Below are 23247 nucleotides of genomic sequence, written 5' to 3'. Positions count from 1 at the left end.
TTAATTTATATTATAAATATTTTTGGCAAAATATTTTTCCGTCCCCGGGAATTAAAAATTTATTGGTTTAAAACGTTTAAAATTAAAAAAATATTATATTAAACCCCGAAATTTTTAACGAAATAGGGCGGTATCGATAAAACTAGCTTTTTTTTTTCGTTAAAACGGTATTTTATCCCGTTATTACGTAAACGTTTTCGAATAGCAGGATTTTTTAATACCTTTTTAAAATAATATATTCGTCGCGCGGCGGAACGGAAAATATTATAGATATTTGGCGCTATTACCCAAACGTAAATAAATTAATAAAAATTGGTATATTAATTACCGTTACGTTAAAATTTAAAAATATTTTAAATAAAAAGGATTTTGGGGTCGGTTTCGGAAATAATATTATCGCGTTCGAAATTAAATTCGTTCGAAAATTAACGTAATTTATACGAAAAACGCGTAAATTCCTATTTATTTTCCAATACGGAATTGGGTAATAAAAAAGGCGAAAATATAAATAATAAAATATTTAAATTTAACGACGGAAAATAATATATTACTAATTACGTAAATGGGAATATTTCCGTAAATATTAGGTTCGATATTATTGCCAATATATTTTTTTTTAAAATATATAACGAATTATTCGTATAAAATAATAAAAGGAATTTTGGTTTAGGTTCGGTAATAAATAATAGGGGCGTAAATTTTTTTTTTTTTTTTTTTTGTAACGGGTAAAATTATTGTTCGTAATATAATAAGATTTATGTCGTTTGCGACGAAAATCGATAAAATGTCTTTAAATTAAAACGGGCGCGATTTTTTTGGCCAATTTGATTGGCCGAAAAGCCGTGTGGCTGAAAGGTATATGGAGCGTCCGGTCCACCATTGCGAAGCAGGGGTGGTTTAGTCTGAATACTGAGATTACTTCGCTGCCTGAATGCATTTGAATTGAACTAGACCTAGTGAACCCTAAAGCCAGTCGAGCCGATCTACTACTGCTGCTGCTGCATCCATCCCGTGGTTGCTTGCCCACACACGCGCGCCTTCGCTTCCCGCCGATTTTTTAAGTCTCGTTCCCGACCCTGAAACCCCCGGAAGCTGTCTAGACATCGATAAATGCGGGATGCCGAACCAACAGGCCTCCCACCACCACCCTGCGAAACCGCCCGATTCTCCCGTCGACGACTCCGATTCTGACCTCGAGATCGACCTTCAGGAGCTGGACCCCCAGAGCACCTCGTCCCAGCAGCCGCTACGCGGCTCTGCCGAGTCCCACGCCCGCGAATTTGCGGAACACCGAAGCTCTCCCAGGATACCTCTGCGCAATCTCCGCATGGGGGGTTTGCGTCGCTCGAGGGACCGAGGACAATATGGCGAGTTGGGACACCGAAGGGATGGGAGCAGCGACCAGTCTGCCGGCCTGTTGACATCCGGGGAGAGGGAGGCCTCGAGCTCTAGGTTCGAAGACAGCGATAGACACGGGGACGACGATGCTCCTCTGCTGCCGGACTCTGAACAGGGTCGTCGAAGACCTGGGAGCCACCAGCGTCTCAAGAGTATCACTGGCGCGCTGCGGCTTCCCAGCTTCATGTCCGGCTCGAGCAATGTTTCAGACCCGAGACAGCCGCCGCCGGAAGATGATGAAGGACAGGAGGATCATGATCCGTCCGGCTCTAGGCTCGTCGCCGTTGGCTCAGCACAGTCAGCTCGCTTCCCGCCAAACGCCGTGTCTAATGCAAAGTACACGGCATGGTCGTTTTTGCCCATTACGCTCTATAACGAATTCTCTTTCTTCTTCAACATGTACTTTCTTCTTGTAGCGCTTTCACAGGCCATTCCTCCTTTAAGGATAGGGTACATATCGACGTATATCGCCCCTCTGGCTTTTGTTCTCATGATCACACTGGGGAAGGAGGCACACGACGACATTGCCAGGCGCCGCAGGGACAGCGAGGCAAACTCGGAACCATACACCACCATACAGTTTGACGAACCAGGTGTCAAGGTGAAAAACGGCAGGTCGAGGAAGAAGCTGAAGTCGGCAGCGTCACGCAAGGCACAGCTGAGACTGAGCGAGAGGGATAGGCTCTCTGACATACAAGAGGAGGAGTTGGCCGAGAGTGAGGGAGCTGGCAAGGGTGCTTCTTCCCATATCAGGGAGGTGGTGAAAGCATCCAAGGACTTGAAGGTTGGCGACGTCTTGAGGTTAACGAAGGGCCAAAGGGTGCCGGCCGATGTCGTTATTCTACAATGTCTGGCCTCGGAAGCTACTGCCCCCACGCCGATGGCACCGAAACCGGCTGAGCCCGAACTCCTAACACTGGATGATGCATCAGGCAACGGGGGAGCATCTCAACCCCGAAATTATGGGGTCAGTGATGGTGATAGTTCTCAGGCAGGTGCGGGTGGTGAAACCTTCATCAGGACAGATCAACTAGATGGTGAGACCGACTGGAAGTTGCGTATTGCATCCCCTCTTTCTCAAACCCTGGCCCCAGAGGAACTTGTCAGGTTTAGGGTCACGGCTGGAAAGCCTGACAAGAAGGTCAACGAGTTTGTGGGAACTTTGGAGCTTTTGCCAAGCAGACAAGATGCCATGAGCCCTGGCGCAAGATTACCGAACGGGGACGAGCTGGCGAACACGGCACCCCTTACGATTGACAACACAGCCTGGGCCAATACGGTCATTGCGTCCAGTGCGGTAACCTTGGCCGTGATTGTCTATACCGGACCACAAACTCGTTCTGCGCTGTCGACATCTCCCTCTCGATCAAAAACTGGTCTTCTCGAGTACGAGATCAACTCTCTTACAAAGATTCTCTGTGCTCTTACTCTGGCACTATCGATAATCCTGGTTGCTTTCCAAGGCTTTACCAACGCGGAGGGCAACGTGTGGTACATCAAGATCATGCGCTTCCTGGTTCTGTTTTCCACCATTGTTCCGATCAGTCTCCGAGTGAATCTGGACCTCGGCAAGAGTGTTTACTCGTGGTTCATTCAACGCGATCCAGGCATGCCAGGAGCCGTGGTGAGGACCAGCACGATACCGGAAGATCTTGGAAGAATCGAGTATCTATTGAGCGACAAAACCGGCACACTTACTCAGAACGAGATGGAAATGAAAAAGATTCACATTGGCACGGTCTCATACGCCAACGAGGCAATGGATGAGGTGTCTTCCTACATCAAACAAGGCTTTCATGTCCAGCCAACCTTGTCTGACGCTTCGGACAGCACGCAGCTTGTCACACCATCATCAACATTTACCAATGCAGCAGCCAGTGGTACCACGCGTACCCGCCGTGAGATCGGTGCCCGAGTTCGTGATGTTGTTCTGGCTCTGGCTCTCTGTCACAACGTCACACCTACCACGGATGAGGAAGATGGCCAGACCGTCACTTCATATCAGGCATCGTCTCCCGATGAGATCGCCATCGTGAAGTGGACCGAGGCGGTTGGCCTGAGGTTGACGTACCGAGATCGACAGAGCATGACTCTCAGCTTTTCCGAGACGGGGAAGACTGTAGTTCATGTACGAATTCTCGACATATTCCCCTTCACGTCAGAGGGAAAGCGCATGGGTGTTATCGTACAATTCTTCGAGCGCCCTAACGAGATTGGCACTGGGGAGACCTGGTTCTATCAAAAGGGTGCCGACACGGTAATGAGTTCCATCGTGGCCGCAAACGATTGGCTCGATGAGGAGACTGCAAACATGGCCCGGGAAGGTCTACGTACACTGGTCGTCGGTCGTAAGCGGCTCTCAGTGGAACAATACCGTGAGTTCTCTAGCAAATACCAAGAAGCATCGCTTGCCATCAACGGCCGAGATGCAGGCATGCAAAAGGTCGTGTCACAGTACCTCGAGCGGGACCTGGAGCTGCTCGGAGTGACGGGAGTCGAGGACAAGCTGCAAAAAGATGTCAAGCCGTCACTGGAACTTCTACGCAACGCCGGTATCAAGATTTGGATGTTGACGGGTGACAAGGTCGAGACGGCTCGCTGCGTTGCCGTCAGCTCCAAACTGGTCGCGCGTGGCCAGTATATCTATACCTTGGCCAAGATGAAACGGTCTGATAGCGCTCAAGACCACCTCGACTTTTTACGGAATAAGACGGACGCGTGTCTGCTCATCGACGGCGAGAGTTTAGCTCTGCTACTGCAACACCACCGATTGGATTTTGTGTCTGTTGCAGTGCGTCTACCGACAGTGGTAGCTTGCCGATGCTCTCCGACGCAAAAGGCCGAGGTAGCACGGCTCATCAAGGATTATACTCGCAAACGTGTCTGTTGTATCGGAGACGGTGGCAACGACGTTTCCATGATTCAAGCCGCCGATGTTGGTGTCGGTATCGTAGGCAAGGAGGGACGACAGGCCAGTCTGGCAGCCGACTTTTCCATCGAGCAATTCCACCACCTCACCAAGCTTCTTGTATGGCATGGTCGTAACAGCTACAAGCGGAGTGCCAAGCTCGCTCAGTTCGTCATTCATCGTGGTCTTATTATTGCAGTCTGTCAGACCATGTACAGTATTGCCATGCATTTCGAGCCGGATGGCTTGTACAAGGTTCGTTTCTACTGCAAACTTATATCAACCGAAGAAACTTTTAGCTAACCAAGAAACCTCCCATCTTTGCAGGATTGGCTACTGGTCGGGTATGCCACAATGTATACCGCATTCCCCGTGCTCTCTCTGGTTCTCGACAAGGACGTAGATGAGAACCTTGCAAATATTTACCCGGAACTGTACAAGGAGCTCACTTCGGGTCGGTCGCTCTCATATCGGACCTTTTTCGTCTGGGTCTTGGTCTCAATCTATCAGGGAGGCATCATCCAGGGCCTCTCGCAGCTGCTTACCGAGGTTGACGGCCCCAAGATGGTGGCAGTCAGTTTTACAGTCTTGGTGCTCAACGAACTGCTCATGGTAGCCATAGAAATCACGACCTGGCATCCTGTAATGATCGTATCGATAGTTGGCACATTCCTTGTCTACATGGGCTCGATACCTTTCTTGTCGGGGTATTTTGATCTCAAGTTCATGATTACATTGTAAGTTTACCTGCGCTTTAGGTTGCCTTTACCGGCTTCACACTAACTCTTTCGACTTCTTTTTTACTTTGACAGGGACTTCTTGTGGCGAGTGTTGGCCATCCTCGCCATCTCCCTCATACCCCCCTATGTCGGGAAGCTCATCAGGAGGACCATGAAGCCGCCATCTTACAGGAAGGTGCAAGGTATATGATTGGCGATGAAATACTATTTTCTTTTTCCTCGTTTTTTTTTCACTACAGAGTATGTTTACTAGCTGCATTACATGGCGTCTGCAAGATCATCGGCGGGTTTTTAGTCTTTTCGTATGTATTCACCGCTGCAAGCATAGATATCCTTCATGAAGTATAATAAAACAAACAATGCCGTTCTATCTTGGTCTGTAATCGATTGATTATGCCATATCACTTTTTCTGCTTTAATGTTTGACCTGGTATCATGTACACCAGGCTCTGACACCTGAGTAATATTCATGCAGAGCTTATAATAGGGTTGCTTTGGGCTTTAACCTTGGCTGCCAGTCATTGCTCAACGGCGCGGAGGTAGGATGTGACCTCGGGAGCAAAGTTCCCATCAAGGACTAGCTGGTCTGCCGGGTCGACGATCGACGTCTGAGAATCCCTCTGCATGATCCTCATACCACTGGCAGGCGGAGTGGTGGAATGCTTGATCGGCGGTTCTGTTAATAGTACAAATCGACCCCGAAAGAAAAAGGAAAAAAACAAAGAAAAACAGGGGCCTGTCCTCGCTACACGGAACCAACAAGCGCCACAAACTCACCATGTCAGCGAAAGCATGACGGAATTCACTCACGTCTCCGGGATCTGGACCCGGGCCATAGCACGCTCAACCGCACACGTCGGCTCCCGGCCGACGCAGTAAGCGGCGCCGTTGAAGGGGATGGCCGTTGAAGACAAGGAGATTTGGTCAGGAGCGAGCCAGGACATCGGCTGGTGGACACGGCGGACGAATCAGGCTTTTCAGTGGTGCCCGGCTGGGCGCTGAATGTGGGTTATGGTGGTGCTGGTGGGAGCGGCATGGTTGACGATTCCTTCGTGTTGCGTCCGGTTCTTGAAGGTGTTGAAGAAAAGTTGCCAATGGTACCTAGAAAGGCACGAGAAACAAAATAATGCTTTTTTTTTTTTTTTTTTTTTTTTTTTTTTTTTTTTTTGGCTCAGCCAGGGCCTTCCCAGGTTCCTTCTGCACAGCACAAACAGCACAAAGCGAGGAAAGTAGAGCGGGATGATCCAGTCGGTCACCAACGGCTTCACCCCTTGGGAAAGCAGTTAGGCACAGGAATTCGCTGTCAAAACGCTACAGCGCTATTATTTGTTTGCGTCACTCGGTATAGCGTCTTGAAAGATATGTGCAGTCGTGGGAAAAGGTTAATTTGCAGTTTCCGGCTACAGTAAGCTTTCTATACTGTTTTCTTTTCCCTCATCCAGCATAGACCAAATCGCTTTGTCTCTGTTTTATCTTTCTCTCTATCTTAAAGTAAGGTGGATATGATTGAGAAAGACATGATTTCCAATAGCCATAACGCAAACCCCAATTGATTTCCAAGTCAACCGCTTCAGGAATAAAACGCCGTGATTCGTGATAATACATGCGCCAACAGTCCCATTACACTCTTTCGTCCAACTTCAATACACCGTAGAAAATAGAAAGACTCTTGGCCAACGGTACAGTGTGCTTATGCCAAAAAAAACCAAAGCAAAGGAAATGCATCTATTTTGTCACAGTAGCCCATCCTTCTCCCTTCTGTGCGACCTCATTTCTAGGGAGAACCGCAACCTCACGGCTCAAGAGACCCCTGAGTTCAGGGGTAATGACCTTTACAACATCTTCTTGCTGATCTGGCGACTTGCCCTTGTTCTGGGATGGAGAGTCAGGACCGGTACTACGTCCCTCACCGGCCTGGGCTCCTCCATTGGTCGAAGACGAAGTTGCGCTGCTTGATGAACGCACAGTTCTTGGCGATGGAAAATTCTTCTTCTTGTCAATAGCCTCAACTAGTCGTTGGAAGCGACGGAACAGAGCCTCTGCTCGGATTAGAGTAGACTCGAGGTCCATAGTGCAGGAGAGCTCGTTGACTGCGAAGATGTTGGTTAGCACATTGCATGGTACGTGTGTGGTTAAAGGGTCGTCCAGTCCCAAACATACCGTATTTCAACACCTCGTCAAAATGTTTAAGGTGTGTCATAATCACATCTCGATGCTTTTCCAAAATTGCCAGTGCGAAGAATAGGTGGAAGCTGCTAGTCAGGTAGTCGGTCCATAAAACCTCCCACAGATGAAGGACGTCTAGCCACTCAAACTCGCGCTTGTACCAAACCAACAACATCCTGAAAAAGAAAAAGAAGTTGGTGCTGTCGGCTGACTGGAGGTGCGCATAGAGCTTGGGGTCCATGAATTGGACTAAGTGGTCAAGCGCCAGTAATTGCGCACGCATGCCGGATTGGTCTCGAAGAAAGTTACGCTCCATGCGATCCATAAAGCGCTGGAAGCACCAAAAGGCAATGGCATCATCTTGTACCACCGCGTATATCGGAGCTAGGAGATCCGACATTCCTTGGACGTATCCCAACTCTTGGTTGTACTCATTGTACGTGAGGAGGAGGTCCTTCAACTGTTCCATATGAACGTTGGTCCCTGAAGATGCAAAAGGCGAATCGGGATCAGGATGAGGTATGTTCTCCCCAGCAAAGATGGGCACCGTCCGATCTGTGCGGTGAACATCCTTCTCTGCAATCATGAATCAATATCAGTATCCAACCTTCACACAGTCTAAAAGAGGGCTCGATGGTGTGTAGTTGCTCACCTATACGTCCTCTTTGCTCCCTCCACCATTCACCAGCCTCCCCCTTACCTCCCAAATCAACAAGTCGCTCCCACCAAGCACCTTTGAGCTTCACATATCCATCCCGCAACGATGCAACCTGCGCTTTTCGTTCATCTGCAGTGCTGTACCAGTCATAAACTCCAAGAAGAAAGAGCCACGCTTCTTTACGCACGCCATCGTCCGGGTCCAAGCCGCCGTGAAATATTCTCTCTTTGACCTCGTCGATAGTGTATGTGAGTCGTCCGGTGCGCGCGTCAAAAAAGCCTTTCCATTCGCTCATGGTGACAGGTTTCCGTTGCTCCTCGAGCGACATGGCACCAGTAGCACCCTCCAGCAGCTCGAACTCGCCAACATCGGTATCCTCCAGTTCCATGACATCTCGTGCCGTCCATATGCGCTGGCGGCGGTCACGCTCGCTCTGTTCGGCAATACCCATTGCCCACCGCGCAAGGTAGATACGCGCGCTGTCGAACTCATCCTGGATTGTCTGAACTTCGGGGTTGCGCATCAGACGCCGAACTTGTGGTGGCATGCTGGGATTTTCAATCAGGTCCTGGGCTGCTTGACGGGTCATAGTTGTCACCTTGGAGAATTTTTCCATGATGTTCCAGCCAGTCTCCTTGACAAACTTCATAAAGGGGTCCATGCCAGCATCTGCAGATGTTGAGGTACCTGCAGCAGCTGGGGATCCAATACCCCTGGCGCTATCCCGTTTTCCAATCTGACTGGGAGAGCTGCTGGTCAAGTTTCCACCAAATGCTTCGCTATCCTCCTTGCTGGGCTCTACTAGATAGATATTCGGTTCGGCTCCGCTGCGCTCAACCTTGACGTAGCGACGGAGCCATCGTAACACTTCATCTCCACCCCAGAACATCTGCCCACCCTCACCAAAAGGATCGAAGCTGTCACGAGTTATCTTCTTCTTGCGAAGCATAGTTGACTGGCACTCGCTATCGTGGAAGAAAAGAGCCGGGAAGGAGTCACCAGCTCGCGTGTTGATGATGACGGAACCAAACCACCAGCCCAGACTGGGCGGGCGCACTAGAAGGCTGTAAATAGCCGAGACAGGGACGGCAAACGCATAATGATCTATCGAGCCGCTATGTGTCGTTACTGTTGGAGGTGGAGGTACGAGATAGGACTGCTTCGGAGGAGAGTCTCCCTCACAAAGGTCAACCTTGACGTAGATGCTGGCCGAGTCGCCGAGCGAGGACTCTGGAAGCCATGCGAGGAGCAGATCAGAGGATGCAGGGTTGTTCTTGGATGATGAAGATGAGGTTGGTCGGGTATCGTTGCGTGGTGGCTTTTGCTGTAACAAAGCGATGAAACCAGGAATGTTGTCTTTCGAAGAGGGCGTTGGGTGGATGTAGACCTGTTGTAACATATTGTGGCGTGTTAGTACCAGTTCGATAGTCTGTTACATAGCCAAGCAGGACTAGCTACCGAGAAAACACAAGCTAGTTGGGAAAATCACGAACCTTGCTTTTGGAGTACAACAGCTTCACCCCCTTACCGGACTCGGCATGGGTAATGGTGTTGTAGTCTCCTTCCTCGTCGTCGCTCATGGCGTAGTAGCTACCGGCCGGAGATGCCGGTCTTTGCGCCGGGTTGTTGTTGGATGGGTGACTGTTGGAGGTCATGGTCGAAAAACGGCCGAATGAGGCGCGGCGACGGCCGTTAGTTAACGGGAGGAGAATGAGGTAACAGCAAGATTATGGTAGCCTCCGTTTCGATTACGTGCTACGTGATGAGGTTGACATGCGCGAGACAAATTTCGTTCCGCGGCAAGGTAGTCTAGGATCAGGGAATCAAAAGGGCATGATGCCAACACCCCATGTGACTGTCGCGATAGGATGGATGGAGCGTCATCGGACGTGTCTGAGAGTTGGGTCTCGTTTATGTTTGCGGGGATGGGTAATGGTGGTGGTTCGATTGGAGGCCGCTAAGAACGAGAGCTGCCTCAGTGATGACGCCCTACAATGAAAGTTGCCCCTCACTAAGCTACCGATAGAAATGACGGGCATGCATGACGGCGGCCCCGCAATGTCACATGCGGAGAGAGAAGCGTGCCAGGCTGGTTCCAGTAGGTCCCATCATTTTTGAGAAGTACCGCACTTCAGGATTCCGCTATAATTCATAGAGGAAAGATAAAATTAGGTACATGTGTGTTGCAAGTTTCTTTTGTACTTCCGCATGCTGAATACCAGGGTACCTAAGCTATTACTTTTAGGTCGGTACAAAGAAGGTCAACGGCGAGGCTAGAAGCTTCGTCACATTCAACGTATACCTGAATAAAGGTTGCCTCAATATCCCAGCGCAGGAGGCGAAGGTGGGATGAGAGCCTCAGCATGTCTACGCTTTAAATTTTTGTTTTGGCTTCGACAGAATATATATTGGCTATATAGAATGGACAGATCGTGTTAATCAGTGAACCACACCATCAAAATTCAAAGCTTTCTCTCTGGATTTCTCACACATAGCTGCTTTGTTGGCAAGTCAAATGGCCGAATTGCTCGGGTGGTCAGGTCAGTTATGATGCGCGACCAATCGAGCCGTCATTATGTTGCACCCAAAAGTCGCGAAACATTTGCATCTCTGTATCATAAAGCGGGCTGAGGGTTTTCTTCTTGTTGCTGTTGTATAACATAGAGCGGTATACGTACGCGGCAGGATCAAACCAAGTAGAAACGATAAAATATATAATTTTCTACAGGCCACGCAATCATCGCATGCGAGGGCCGCGCGGCAGCCCACCAGCTCTTGGTCCCTGAGGAAGTCCACCAACAGAACGGCCGCCGCCGCCACCACCACCTCCGCTCGAGTAATCTTGCTGGCCTGATGACCACGGCGAATTCGAAGAAGTATATGCCTTATCGTTACCACCGCCTCCTCCATAGCCACCACCACCTCCATCGTACATCCCACCAGGTGCAAACCTGTCCTCGTAGTCCGCTGCGCCGCCACCACCACCGCCGCCGCCGCCGCCATACCCACCCCCGGACGGCGCAGGCGGCTGGAACGGCCCCGAAGAAGAGGCCGGGCTAGTCGTCCTAGCACCGCTGCCACCCGCACCTCGTTGGAATAGTCGGTTCCGCAGCCGATCCTGTGCCGAACCACCACCGCCACCGCCTCCCGGCGGAGGAGTGTTGCTGTTACCATACGCCGTCTGGTAGCTTCCTGCCCGCTGACTGGGCAGAGGTCTAGCCTGCACCTCGTCCCGCGGGTCGCTACCTCTCGCTGCCGCGTACGGGTTCATCCGGCCGCCGCCTTGCTGCTCTGCCCCGCGCATGGGCGGCGGCTGGCCGCGCCCCTGCCGCAGGGACTGCTGATCTTGTCGGCCGCCGCCGCTGTCCCACAGCGAGCTTAGCGCGCCCCCGCCCCCGCCACCTCCACCGCCGCCACCCGAGGCAGTTGCCCCGTAGCGGCTACCGACCGCGGGTTGCGAGTAGACTGGTGCGACAGGAGGCGGGGCTTTGGGGTCTGGAGGAAGCCAATTTGGGAACGGGCGTCCGTTTTCGGTGTAGTATGCGCGTAGGACTCGGCAGACGTGGGTGTCGTCCTCTGTATCACCGTCCGCCTCGCCGCCCAGCAGTGTGGTTCGGAGGGTTGTGATGCGTGAGGTTGTGGTCGTGAGGATGTTCGAGTACCAGGATGCCATGGCGGGCGCTGGTCCAGCACCCGACCGACAAGCGGGCGGGTATCGTCGTAGCGTAGCGCGTGGCTATTCTTCGTTCAAATTTGGGGATGTCGTTGTGGCAGACTGACTGACTGTTGGGTTTCGTGAGAAGGATTGGGCACGCGACAAATTGGCGTTCTTGGTAGAGGGGGAGGGGCCTTTCGCGAAGATCTGATGACCAGGGTAAGAAAGTAAATTCCTTAGTTGCGGTGTATGTTGTTGTATCAAGCACAGTTTGCGTCTTTTTGCGTGATAAAATGAGACTCGGTTCTGAACTAATGCAGTTCGATTGAGTCGAAAGCGAGGTGGCAGGTAATTGCCGGTGGGTATCTAAGGTATGTGCTACGTAGTACGTAGGGAGAATTGATTCTTCAGGGATTTAGACGGGTCGGGCACCGAGTCGAAATGCTTGGAATCCCATTGTTTCAAGTCGGATAGATTGCACCGTGGAATGCCCCTCCGACCGTCGGCTGATGGTTGGTTGGAGCTTCTGCGCCCTGCACGCTTTGTCGCATCAGGTATGCAGTGGCAACGTCTCTCCCCTGGCCGTGCCAATAGATTTCCACTACAACTAATTTTTTGGTCGCTGCTTTTTCTGTTGGTTAGTTAGCAAATCAGTAGATAATCCGAACATACTCCTGGGTATCTTTAGCATTGACGACAGTAATGTTCCCTTATTAGCAATACACTGCAATTGTTTGTACCAACACAACCCAGAATCCCGATGCTGAATTCCCTCATGCCACTCAATTTCCCCCCCGACACTGACTGGCCTGATCTAGAAAGCGAGCAACTTTTCTTTGCTTTGTCCCTCCGTCTCCTTCTCGAGCTCAACCTTCTTTCTCTTTGCCATGCGCACAACCCTTCCACGCTTGCGTTTGTCGCCGGATTTGTTCTTCGACTTGGTGGTCTCCTCGTCGTCACTGTCCTCATCGTCGTCGTCCTCCTCTTCCTCGGAGCCGTCGTCACTGCCAAGCCAGTCCTCAATATCACCGAGCTCATCCTCACTCTCTTCAATGTCGCTGACATATTCGACGTTGCCATCCAACTCCTCTTCCTCCTCCTCTTCCTCCGAATCATATTCCTCTTCATCAATTGGGTTTCCGTCCTCATCGACCTCAATGCCCTTGTCCCTGTCCTTGTCGCGAACTCCATCGCCGTCACGCTCCATAGCCTTGAGAACCTTGCCCCAGATGGCCTCGCTGACGTTAAGTGGCTGATCACCGTATGCACCCTGGCGCAAACGCTCGATGAGCTCGCGCTCGATCGTCCGCTCGATCTTGGCTGCCCTCTCGGCCTTGCGCTCACGAGCCGCCTCTCGGTGTCTGACCTTGGGCGCTAGCTTCGGGACGAGCTTCTCGCCGAGTCGTTCGTCTTCGGCTGCTATCCTCCGCATCCGGATCTGCACTTGTGTGAGTCGGGTAAGACGCTGCTTGGCCTGTTGGTGAAATGGCGTTAGTAAAATCTTGCAAAAGCCAAATTGATTCAATGTAAGCGCGGCAAATACCAACCTTGTGCCTCTGGAACTTTGGAAAGAACTGCAATTTCTCATCGATTTGCTCAAGAGCCTTGGCGTAGTTGTTTGAGAGCTTGATACGCTCCCATAATTTACTCGGCATATGTGCCCTTTCTATGGTCTTGATGTAGAGATAGAGCGTGTCTTTGGTTGGGTGCGACCGCACTGTGGCATAACGAGAGTTGGCTAGAGGGCATGATTGCCTATTGCAAAAGCCCGTTATGTTGTACTCATTTCGACAAAAGTTCTGGTTTTTAGTTGTCCTGCACGAGAATAACACTGTTAGAAACATATTTGACCAATCTGCTGTCTGCGCGAGCTCATACTCCATGACAGCCATCTTTTTCGTCGCACACTTACGATAACTTGAACGAGCAGAACTGCTGGTTGATGATGTTCCATATTATCTCGTCGGAAGCCATCTTGACTATAGTCGGAGGTGTCCCTCAAGACTCACTCTGATTATCAAGGGAGTCCTTATGTTGAAAGATCCGGTTGTAGTAGTAGAAGAAGTTGCAACGACGGTGGTGGTTGTGCTGTGAGCGGAGGGGCAGCTGTGTCTAATCGCCTCCGAGAAAAAAAGTTGGCTTGGAACGAACTTTTAGGCGGTGATGGATTTCAAAATTTTAGTGGAGCCCTGACAGTCAAAGCCACCATGATTGGATAAGAACACTGTAGACCCTGTCCTTGAAGTGGGGTTTGTGGGGTATCTGTACTGCAGATTGTGCAGAAAAAGCTCGATAGGGTGGGCCAAACAACCGCGTCAATCAATGACTGCCAAAAGATTTGTTACGAACTAGATGCTGGCCAAATGATTGCTCTAAATATATAGTTGTAATAAATTCAATGATGAAAAAGGAGTATGAGCCGAGCAAGAATATTGGAACTTTTAGATATCACTGCACCAATTTAGCCTTTTTGTAGTTGAAAGATACTGGCCACGAGTCTCTTTTATGTGGTAAACAACGCCCTTCCTTCCGTGTCACCCACTCGGAAGCTCTAGACTAGTGGAGGTGGCTGCTTTTTCCAGTTTACTTCCCCAAACAGCTTGGTCAAGTAATTACCTTGCGGAGCTGTACTTCCCTTTCAACAACCGTGACATCTCAATGTTGACCTTAAATAGTGTTCATTGTTAGCCCCAGAAAACTTGTATGCTACAAGTAAAGCCAATGCTTCGGCTTAACCTGAAGCAATGGGGCGGCTTACCATGCCGATATCTAAGGGTTTCATTTCCTAGATCAGAAAGCAGGTTACTGTTTCCCTGTGAGCCAAGATCACAACCAATCCAGACGTTGAGATTGAACCTTCAACGACAAATTCATCATCAAGTTCCCAGCCCAAGGACATCTCAAACGTTTGCAGCTCCTGATGACACCATTTACGCCCTCTCTTCCGCACAAGGAAGAGCCGGCATAGCCGTCATCCGCATCTCTGGCCCGGACTGCTTAGAGGTAGGTTAACAGATAGGAAATCCACAACAACAATAGCACATTAGACCCCTACACTTGGTTCGGGATACTAACCAGACCAGATATACCGACGTCTCTGCCCTGGCAAAAAACCACCCAAGCCACGGTATGCGGCCGTCAGGACTCTCTACGCACCGGAAGATGGACCAGGAACGCCGGAAGTTCTAGACTCGGGTGCCCTGGTCCTCTTCTTCCCAGGTCCCAAGACCGTAACCGGCGAGGACGTCCTCGAGCTGCACACGCACGGCGGTCGGGCGACGGTCAAGTCGGTACTGTCCGCGATCCCGCGGTGCGCCCCGGCGGCGTCGCGCGTGCGGTATGCGGACCCGGGCGAGTTCACACGGCGCGCCTTCTTCAACGACCGTCTCGACCTCGCGCAGGTTGAGTCGCTCGGCGACGCGCTAGACGCAGAGACGGAGCAGCAGCGTCGCGCCGCCGTGCGGGGCTCCTCGGGTCGCCTGGGCGCATCGTACGACAACTGGCGCGAGAGGCTCCTCCTCGCCCGCGCCGAGATCGAGGCCCTGATCGACTTCTCCGAGGACCAGCACTTTGACGAGAGCCCACGAGAGCTGCTGCAGAGCGTCGTGGCTCAGGTGCGCGACATCCTCGCCCTCATCGCCCTGCACGAGATGGGTTCAAAACGGAGCGAGCTCCTGCGCAAAGGCATCAGGATCGCGCTGCTGGGCCCGCCCAACGTCGGCAAAAGCTCGCTCATGAATCTGATCGTGGGCCGGGAGGCTTCCATCGTCTCCACCGAGGCAGGGACCACGAGGGACATTGTCGAGGCGAGTCTGGACATACGGGGCTACCTTTGCACGTTTGCCGATACTGCAGGGTTCAGGACTGAAGAGATGGCTGACGCCTCGGCGCCCGCGGAGATTGGCATCGTCGAAAAGGAAGGAATTCGCAGGGCGAGATCGAAGGCCCTTGGCTCAGATATCGTCGTGGTTCTAGCATCTGTCGAGAAAGGGGGGGACGGCGAGTACTCGATCTGTTACGAGCAAGAGACGGTCCAGCTTGCAGCGCAAGCCCCGCAGAGCCTTGTCGTAATCAACAAGAGCGAGCAGGTCCCCGCGTCAGCACTCAAAACGCTCGTGGCAGACTTCCAAAGACGCGTCTTGGCACCGTTTCCAGGCCTCCAAGGTGCTGAGCCGCTCGTAATATCATGCATGGAGGGTGGCAGCGCTGACGCCGTAAGGCTGAAGAATAAAGAGGCCGATCCCGGGGCTATCCATGCTCTGGTAGACAGCCTGTCGGCCCGCTTCGAGAGTTTGACATCGCTTCCTGACGACATGCAGGACCTTTTGGGGGTCACTGAACGTCAGGGTCAGCTGTTGGCTAGATGCCGTGGTCATCTGGATGACTTCATTGTAGAATCTACCAGGGGTTCCGAGGAATCTGGCAGCAAGATTTATCAGCACGAAGAGGACATAGACGTTGTTCTCGCTGCTGAACATCTCCGCTACGCCGCCACTGCTCTGGCCGAGATAACGGGTCGTGGCGGTTCCGGAGACACTGAGGAGGTTCTTGGTGTCATATTTGAAAAGTAAGTGCCTATTTATTTACATTTAACACATGACTCCCGAGGCCCCGTATGGGCTAGGCCATGGCTGGCTGCTCATGCATTTCTTTTATATCAACTTGATTTGAAAACCGCTAACAGTCACTCTTGATCATCAGGTTTTGTGTGGGTAAATAATGTTGATAACTTGTAGCTCTATTGTATAACAGCATTTGTATCGAATGAATATAGCAGAAATAGATCGAGGCAGTGATGTCCCTGACCCGACTCCGTACAATCCCCTGCTAACTTCTCGCCCCGACGAGACGAGGCGAGATGTTGCTAGACGGCGAACGGAACAGAATAGAAATAAAAATAAAATAAAAAGGCTGTCTATGAGCGCCTGCGTGATGCTGTCATTGTTCTGGTGATTTCCGCGGTTGCCGCGTCCTGTTCTAAAAACTGGTTGCCCATTGGTTGAGTGTTGTATCGCTCGCTGGAAACAAAAAATAAAAAAAAAGCTGATGGTTTGGTTTTTGCTGCTGAGTAGGTTCAGGCGAAGACGCTTCAGATCAGCTGATCATTGCGGCTCGCGCTTATTTCTTCTTCTCCTCCTCCTCATCATCATTGCCCCTGAGATATACTGTTAGCTTGGGCGTCTGCAAAATCAGGATTGCGCCAGTGGTATGGACTCACTTGTTATAGCCGGAGCGACCTTGCAGACGGTACTCGTCCTCGTCATCGGGCTTCTGGTTGTAGCCGCTGCGTCCAGCCTCGATGACCGGGAAGCGAGGAGCAGTGAAGGAAGTCATGGCAGCCATTGTGGAAAATGTTGGTGTTTGTGTGTGGAAAATATTGGGAGTTATTACGATGATAGATTTGCTTGCGTGTATGTGTGTGTTGGAAGAGTGTTGGTTATGTTGCTGTTGTTGTGATGATGATATCAAGACAAACAAAAAAGGCATCCTGAGGAGGGAGATATCAAGACTTATATAGATGAACGAGATAGTAGAGAACAATTATGGATCAATAAGCATTAGAGGTACTCCGGCCATGTCATCGATCCGTGCCGTCAGTGCTCGGGGGTGGGATGCTTGACGGTGGGCATAGACACGGAGGTCGCTTCACACCCCAAGCCACCACCGGTGTGGCTGTCAGAAAGAGTGATGACATGAGTTCTAGAGCTATTCTAGACACACGGAATTATTAGGCAGCAAACGTGATGGCAGCACAAGGGAGGGAGGGAATGAAAAATAGAATAAAAAAAATAAAAAATAAAAATAAAAATAAAAAATAGGGCCTTGCTACTCAGCCTGCTCCATGCCTCTCCAATGACGCGCCGCAAGGCTTATTTCTTTTTTTTTTTTTTTTTTTTTTTTTTTTTTTGGCGGTTGCCTATAAGCTGGTTGGTGGGTATGTACGTAAGGCAGGGAAATATGCAAATTCAGGACGCATTGTACACAGTCAATTTCGCCGTGGTCTCGCCGCCAACCGGTATGATGTGAAATGACTAGGTAGGCAAAGAGGTACCTACCTAGGTGGCTAGATGTGTGTGGCAGTACAAAGCTTGAGAAACGAAAAATGAGATTAAAAGGAGAGTATTGAAAATCTCACGTGCATGTAAAAGGAGTGTCAGGCTATCTTGAATACGCGCAAAATTACCCTGTTTGGAAAAGCGCGTCTAGGAATATCAAGTGTCAGATGGCGGACTGTCTAATATATGCATGGGAATAAAATGAAATAAATGGAGGGCATACTGTAGGTGAACAAGAAGAACAACTGCAGTATTTTCTTCTGGGTGGTATTTCTTGGGCGAGTGGGTCGAAAATCTTCCGCGATCCGCCAGTCTGGGTCTGCCGTATCACAGCGCAAAAAGTAAGTCCAAACAGGGCAGGACAGGACTCGGCAGGGCAGGATAAGGAGGGCAGGCAGCGCAAAGGAGGTCGGACAGGGGGCAGACTCATGTCAGGGCTTGTGCAACGTTGGATTGGACCTTTGTGAGGTATTGCCAGACAAGGTACAAGGTGCTTTTAGCTGGATTTATTGTACTGCAGATATTCTTGGCTAAGAATAGGCGAATTAGCGAACGTTAAAAGTGAATATGGGGGCTAAAAACGGCACAATCTGAGCCCGTCCGTAAGGCTGTTCACCTTGTCAGCAAATTACCCACTCAATCACACTCAGCAGCGCAGAAACTAAGGTTGGAAAGAGGCTGAGCCTGGGTCTGGTTGACTCAGATACAAGGTACGAAAAATACTATGGGCCAGACGGGTTAAGCCTCCAGTCCCACCCACCGGCGTGCCTAGATAGGCACAGCGTTGTAAGGTTGTTTTTTTAGTGGCTTGCGCGCGCCGAGGTGCTGGCTTTCTCGGGTTTCTACGGACACTGGAGGTAGGATGGTCCCGACTGCCGGTGTAAATCCGTTCATTGTGCATACCGTATAGTAGTATTTCTAGATGCTCCACCCATCCACATTCTCTCATCGCTGCAGTGCTTTCTTGGGTTTGATCCCGACATTTTGACACGTTTGCCACAAAAGCTCAGGGTGGTGTCCAGTATACTTACTGTAGGTAGACATACACAGTCGCAAGTCTATTTGCATGCGACGATCGCCATACGTTTTCCTACTTCAGGCGTCATATTACTAACATGAGGTGACAAATCTTACCAGTAGCTTCTATATTTTTGTTCGTCAGGATAATATGACGATTTACTGTTTCTTGAATGTTGACGCTGTACGAGCAAGTCAGTGTCCGGCAGAACAGCCGCACTGCCTGCATATGCGTTCTGCAGTCATAGATGCTCCACGAAAGCACCAGCATGTGCATCTGATCAGCAGCCTGTCGGCGATGTCCTTGCGGTGAAGAGAAAACAACGCGCAGGAACAATGCACAGGAGCCGCCTACGCAATCAGGTTGTAAGGTGTAGAATGCGTCGGATACCAAATAGGACAAAGGTGGATATTAACGGAGATATTGGCTTACAAGTATAAAATTCAATGATGAATACGACCGTTGTGGTTGTTGTATGCATGCATGAACCAACGGGGAAAATACTATGGCGGCGGGCAAGCAAAGAACAAACAGGCGGAATCCACCCGCGAATGCCAAGGATGAAATTAAAAGAAAGTTAAAATCCCGGATTGGCTACGGAGCGCGAGCACGGCGTTCCGGAGGTGATTACCACCCCAATCCAGTGATGTTCAGCATTTGGTGGGTACAGGTCCCTAGGTTCCGACAGTAACGTAGTCGATGGTTACTCCCAGCCATGTAACTTCGTAGCCACGTGGACAGTGGACTCGAGCGGCCGAAAGAGAATCCGTCTGATCTACGCTGATGCAGTGCGGCAGGCGAAAACCGGTGCCCTATCCTGTGAACGGAACAGGACCGGGGCTGTGCTATGTTAGGTATGCTGGTAGGTAATTCTGCTGATGCTGTATGGTCCTCGGGGCTCGGTGACCCAATTCGCTCCATGTGCGCAATGTGACTCGTAATGCCACGGACATGCTGCTGCTGTATGGCGTTTGTTCTAAACATAACCTGCTATGGCATTTGACTGCAGCGAGGTCATGTTCTCACTCCGGTCCTACCATACATAGATTAGAATAAGAGTCATCCATCTATCTTGTGTAGCTACCAAAGGTAAGGTAGGTAGGTAGTCATCAAATCCGGCGAGGCATGAAAATAGTAACCGTCTGCCGAGATGTCCGGTATGCGTGTTTGTGCCGGCTTTTCGGAGATATGAACTCCCAAGACGGTAAGTTGCTGGATGGAATGTTACTGATTGATTTGTGTGGTGGTACGGGCGCTTATTGATTTTACTGGTAATGGTGCAGAACCAAGGTGTGGTGGTCGGTGGTGGTGGTGGTGGTAGTGGACGTTGCTGGGCTGGTGGTCAAGGAAAAGAGAAAATACAACAGGAAAAGTGGAATACAGATACCGCCATACGTACCTGACCGTGAACCCGTACAGTACGTAGTACGGTGGATACCTCACCTATTCATTCCTGGTATATTCGGTACCCACCCGAGAAAGCCTTCCCTTATTGGAAGCCTTGCGACTTTAGGTGCCTGAACTTTTGCGCTTGTCAGACGTGCATTCCATTTTCTCACTCAGACTCCGGCACTACCTGCATCCCAGTCGAAAGAACGACGCGCGCCCGCTAGAAACAATTGAGCCCCCACTGAACAGATAGCGCCGTTTTCTTTACCAAAATGGTCAGGTGGGTTCTCAACTAGACTACCTACCTTAGTCCCTTAGGAAAGAGGCGCAGCCAGCCCTATGGGGGCTATTCTTTCTGTTGCAACCCTTCGAATAGCTGAGTCTTGGCGATTGCTTGCGATCTGGAGCCACGTTGTCGGCATCCATTCAGCGTAGAGAATATCAATGGTCTCGAGTTTTGGTCTCAATAGGGTTCTCGGCATCGCGCCGGCGACCCGGGGACTCGTCACGAATACGCACGTGGCGTGGTGGGCTGAAGTGTAGGTCTGGTCGGTCACACCTGGTTGCTACTGACCGTTACACACCTGCTGTTTCTGTTTACCACCTGCGGTTTGCCACCTGCTGCTTTCACCTGTTACTTACCATCTGCTGCCTTCACCTGCTGTTGCCACCTGGCGCTAGCAGCTCGAGTGAAACAAACAGCCCTAGGCCAAAACACTCTTCATCTCACTTACCTGGCATAAATTCATTCGGGGCCAAATTCCAACAGACATACTTCTGGTCTCTGTTGTCCAGCCTCACTCCAAGCTCCTAGCCACGAGACCCAAGAAACGCCAACATCTCGCTTAAAATATTGCTGCCTTGTATCGCCGTGAACAAAAGTCCGTCTTATTCAAGAACGGGGCGAAATCGTGTGTCTGAACCACACAAGGAAGAAGACCTCTCCTGCTAGTCGGAGTAATATCACATCCGGCGCATGCTGCTAGTCTGTAACATCCAAGCGGCCCCCAGATACGAATATAAGCAATTCAAAATGAAGCTATTCACATAGCCTTGCACCACCGGGGGGACTTTTGTCCACTCCAACTCTTCGATCGCTTCTTCGGGCCGTTGGGGGCCAGGCTGCTGTGCCACAGGGGCGGAGTAGGTTGACCAGAACTGACGCCGTCCCGCCAAGTCCAGCAGAAAGGAGAAAGTCTTGCGTGGGGGTTAGAACACAAAACAAAGAACACGCGTATGCGGTGCTTGCCTCGTCACGTAAGATAGGTAGCTGGTCTACCCGCTCCATGCCACACATTGGCATCACGCAAGTCGGTGGCGTATAAACAAATTCTTTATGTGAAAGAAGACGTGCACCTCCAAGTTGTCTTATACCTAGACTATTTTGTCCATATTATTCTACAGAGCCTCACCGGTTGACCGGGATGTTGGCAGTTGATCTTCCCAGACTATCTTCGCCAGGGCATATTCCGCGTTTGCCTTACAAGGCTGGATCGACAGACGCAATGTTATTACTTGCTTTTTGATCTGGCTTTGCACGTTGCTCGGGTCCGAGAGACGAATAGACTTACCCTGAAGCCTATCGGAAACAGTTGCGAGCGCTCTCACTGCATACGCGCTAGAGCAGATACTGCAAGAAATGCTCGCTGCCTCGACGTCCATTGGTATATACGGAATAAAAGAGAGAGAAAATACTAACCAAAGCGGAGAAAGTCAGCCGGGAATAAGAAAGCAGGGGGGATGATTGTGTTTGATTTGCCCTCGAATGAGATTGTGAGATGACTAGGTAGGCAGATAAAAAATGAAGCTCGGAACGGCAGCTCGGAAACAGGAGCTCGGATAACTCAACTTGGACAAAAGATACTCTACACAAGGGCTATTGCGCCTCCGACATTCAAATCCATCAGTCGTACTGGGGAACCTCTTGTGTTGTGCTGTTCGAGTTTTCGACTCTGGCCTACATAGGTATGTGACAGTAAAGCTCCGGATCTGTCTCGAACAGGACGATGGTCATGCGCAGCAAAGGTGTGTTATGTGCTGGTCTTGCTCTTGGTGATACTGGCCGATAACCACATATACGACCTCGAGTATTCTCTCTGATGAAAAGGCGACCACATGTTAGCGTGGTATCTATCATGAGGAAGGGCTATCTCTTTGTTTCTTTCGACTCGAACTTGTCTTTTCTCGCCGAGGCTTTCATTGCCAACCCCCGTTCTTGGCAATCACTGTTTGCGTCTAGCGGGAATCCTGAAGGCCCCGTTGTGCTGGCATCGACATATGGGAAATCTCACTTTGCAGGGCCAGCGAGATCGATAATATGTGAAAGGGATTGCGGGCTGAAGGGCATGAAAGGTGAAAATAAAGAGACTACAGGTTCCCAGGGACATACAGACTCTTTGGTAACATCTTGCAAGATCATCATCTCTGCATTATATACAAGCACATCAAACACATATCTTGACATTTTTCTCGTTGCCTAAGAGGAAGGGATAGTATAAATAATGGCCGAGAAGCTGGAAACCGACGGCGTTAATCAGCACAAGCTTATCAGTTCCGACCAAGCTGCCCAGGACGACAGCTCGGGGGCCTGTGAAAGCCCTTTCGGTCCTGATAATAAGTGATGATATGGCTTTGATCCAAAATAACGTGCGATGATCCACACAAGCTAACAGTCTAAAGGCTCCGATGGGCTTGCCCTGGCCCAAGGACTGAAAGAGGTGTGCTGTGTCTTAGAGGGATATGACTCTTGTTATCTATGTTTAGCCACCCGCTAATGTATCTTAGCCTACAGAGCAATGTCCCTGCCGTCATCTTGGAGAGAGACCCCAACCTCGGCCCGAGTGGACGATGGGGCTTTGCGATGGCTTGGTCGGCCCCCATCCTCAAGTTTCTGATCGCCAATGATGCCTGGTCCCGCATCCACACCACACCGTACGACCTGTCCCTTCCCGTCATGGAGGTCGGCACGATTCCCATGTACAATGTAGCCAACAGTGCCCATCCTGTAGACTTTTCATTCCTGAAAAGAAACGTACCGAGTTTACCACCCACACTTCTGTGAGCTCCTAACCGAGGGCTCCGGTATCCGCTTTGGAAAGAAGCTGGCGAGATTCAGCACCTCTGAGGGGGGCTCCTGACGGCGGACTTTGAGGACGGCAGTCAGCAACGGTCAAGACTAGTTGTGGGCGCTGACGGCTCCAAATCCATCACAAATACACTCTTGCCCAGCGGGGACAGGAGCTGCCTAAAGGGGTCCCCG

At 50.6% G+C, this 23247-nt stretch overlaps 9 protein-coding genes across 9 annotated transcripts; 3 read left to right on the top strand and 6 right to left on the bottom strand.

Annotated features, from left to right (window-relative positions):
* Positions 1-1117: 1117 nt before the first annotated feature.
* Positions 1118-5394, top strand: PgNI_06848 (uncharacterized protein; the record flags this gene model as incomplete). The annotated part of the gene is made up of 3 exons (XM_031126868.1): positions 1118-4561; positions 4634-5043; positions 5119-5394. 3 exons carry the CDS (start codon positions 1118-1120, stop codon positions 5234-5236), a joined length of 3972 nt encoding a protein of 1323 aa, XP_030980830.1. The 3' UTR covers positions 5237-5394.
* A 170-nt stretch (positions 5395-5564) lies between these two features.
* On the bottom strand, positions 5565-5990 carry PgNI_06847 (uncharacterized protein; the record flags this gene model as incomplete). Its single annotated transcript, XM_031126867.1, has 2 exons — positions 5565-5685; positions 5857-5990. 2 exons carry the CDS (start codon positions 5988-5990, stop codon positions 5565-5567), a joined length of 255 nt encoding a protein of 84 aa, XP_030980833.1.
* Positions 5991-6421: 431 nt separating this feature from the next.
* PgNI_06846 (uncharacterized protein) lies at positions 6422-9809 on the bottom strand. The gene is made up of 4 exons (XM_031126866.1): positions 9364-9809; positions 7865-9257; positions 7207-7788; positions 6422-7136 (listed from the first exon to the last, which is right to left on the bottom strand). Exons 1-4 carry the CDS (start codon positions 9523-9525, stop codon positions 6772-6774), a joined length of 2502 nt encoding a protein of 833 aa, XP_030980834.1. The 5' UTR covers positions 9526-9809; the 3' UTR covers positions 6422-6771.
* A 798-nt stretch (positions 9810-10607) lies between these two features.
* PgNI_06845 (uncharacterized protein) lies at positions 10608-11543 on the bottom strand (the record flags this gene model as incomplete). The annotated part of the gene is made up of 1 exon (XM_031126865.1): positions 10608-11543. One exon carries the CDS (start codon positions 11541-11543, stop codon positions 10608-10610), a length of 936 nt encoding a protein of 311 aa, XP_030980831.1.
* A 654-nt stretch (positions 11544-12197) lies between these two features.
* PgNI_06844 (uncharacterized protein) lies at positions 12198-13619 on the bottom strand. The gene is made up of 3 exons (XM_031126864.1): positions 13438-13619; positions 13073-13340; positions 12198-12999 (listed from the first exon to the last, which is right to left on the bottom strand). The coding sequence occupies exons 1-3, from the start codon at positions 13497-13499 to the stop codon at positions 12340-12342; spliced, it is 990 nt and encodes a 329-aa protein (XP_030980832.1). The 5' UTR covers positions 13500-13619; the 3' UTR covers positions 12198-12339.
* Positions 13620-14246: 627 nt separating this feature from the next.
* Positions 14247-16245, top strand: PgNI_06843 (uncharacterized protein; the record flags this gene model as incomplete). The annotated part of the gene is made up of 3 exons (XM_031126863.1): positions 14247-14528; positions 14609-16092; positions 16227-16245. The coding sequence occupies 3 exons, from the start codon at positions 14247-14249 to the stop codon at positions 16243-16245; spliced, it is 1785 nt and encodes a 594-aa protein (XP_030980837.1).
* A 398-nt stretch (positions 16246-16643) lies between these two features.
* On the bottom strand, positions 16644-16868 carry PgNI_06842 (uncharacterized protein; the record flags this gene model as incomplete). The annotated part of the gene is made up of 2 exons (XM_031126862.1): positions 16644-16680; positions 16744-16868. The coding sequence occupies 2 exons, from the start codon at positions 16866-16868 to the stop codon at positions 16644-16646; spliced, it is 162 nt and encodes a 53-aa protein (XP_030980838.1).
* Positions 16869-17398: 530 nt separating this feature from the next.
* On the bottom strand, positions 17399-18110 carry PgNI_06841 (uncharacterized protein). Its single transcript, XM_031126861.1, has 2 exons — positions 17805-18110; positions 17399-17728 (listed from the first exon to the last, which is right to left on the bottom strand). Exons 1-2 carry the CDS (start codon positions 18009-18011, stop codon positions 17582-17584), a joined length of 354 nt encoding a protein of 117 aa, XP_030980835.1. The 5' UTR covers positions 18012-18110; the 3' UTR covers positions 17399-17581.
* Positions 18111-22489: 4379 nt separating this feature from the next.
* On the top strand, positions 22490-23049 carry PgNI_06840 (uncharacterized protein; the record flags this gene model as incomplete). Its single annotated transcript, XM_031126860.1, has 3 exons — positions 22490-22577; positions 22668-22705; positions 22780-23049. The coding sequence occupies 3 exons, from the start codon at positions 22490-22492 to the stop codon at positions 23047-23049; spliced, it is 396 nt and encodes a 131-aa protein (XP_030980836.1).
* Positions 23050-23247: the final 198 nt, after the last annotated feature.

The sequence above is a fragment of the Pyricularia grisea genome (assembly GCF_004355905.1).
Source record: "Pyricularia grisea strain NI907 chromosome Unknown Pyricularia_grisea_NI907_Scaffold_4, whole genome shotgun sequence".
In the NCBI taxonomy this organism is placed as follows: Eukaryota; Fungi; Ascomycota; class Sordariomycetes; order Magnaporthales; family Pyriculariaceae; genus Pyricularia; species Pyricularia grisea.
Note: the sequence above shows the minus strand (reverse complement) of the source record. Positions and strands in the feature narration are given on the sequence as shown.

Coding starts and splice junctions, on each gene's coding strand:
- PgNI_06846 (XM_031126866.1), bottom strand. CDS start 9,525: ATGACCTCCAACAGTCACCCATCCAACAACAACCCGGCGCAAAGACCG. Junction 7,789..7,864: donor GGAGCAAAGAGGACGTATAG/GTGAGCAACTAC, acceptor TCATGATTGCAG/AGAAGGATGTTCACCGCACA. Junction 7,137..7,206: donor TGACGAGGTGTTGAAATACG/GTATGTTTGGGA, acceptor ACATCTTCGCAG/TCAACGAGCTCTCCTGCACT.
- PgNI_06844 (XM_031126864.1), bottom strand. CDS start 13,499: ATGGCTTCCGACGAGATAATATGGAACATCATCAACCAGCAGTTCTGC. Junction 13,341..13,437: donor TTCTGCTCGTTCAAGTTATC/GTAAGTGTGCGA, acceptor ATTCTCGTGCAG/GACAACTAAAAACCAGAACT. Junction 13,000..13,072: donor CAAAGTTCCAGAGGCACAAG/GTTGGTATTTGC, acceptor TTTCACCAACAG/GCCAAGCAGCGTCTTACCCG.
- PgNI_06841 (XM_031126861.1), bottom strand. CDS start 18,011: ATGAGTCTGCCCCCTGTCCGACCTCCTTTGCGCTGCCTGCCCTCCTTA. Junction 17,729..17,804: donor GTTCTTCTTGTTCACCTACA/GTATGCCCTCCA, acceptor TGATATTCCTAG/ACGCGCTTTTCCAAACAGGG.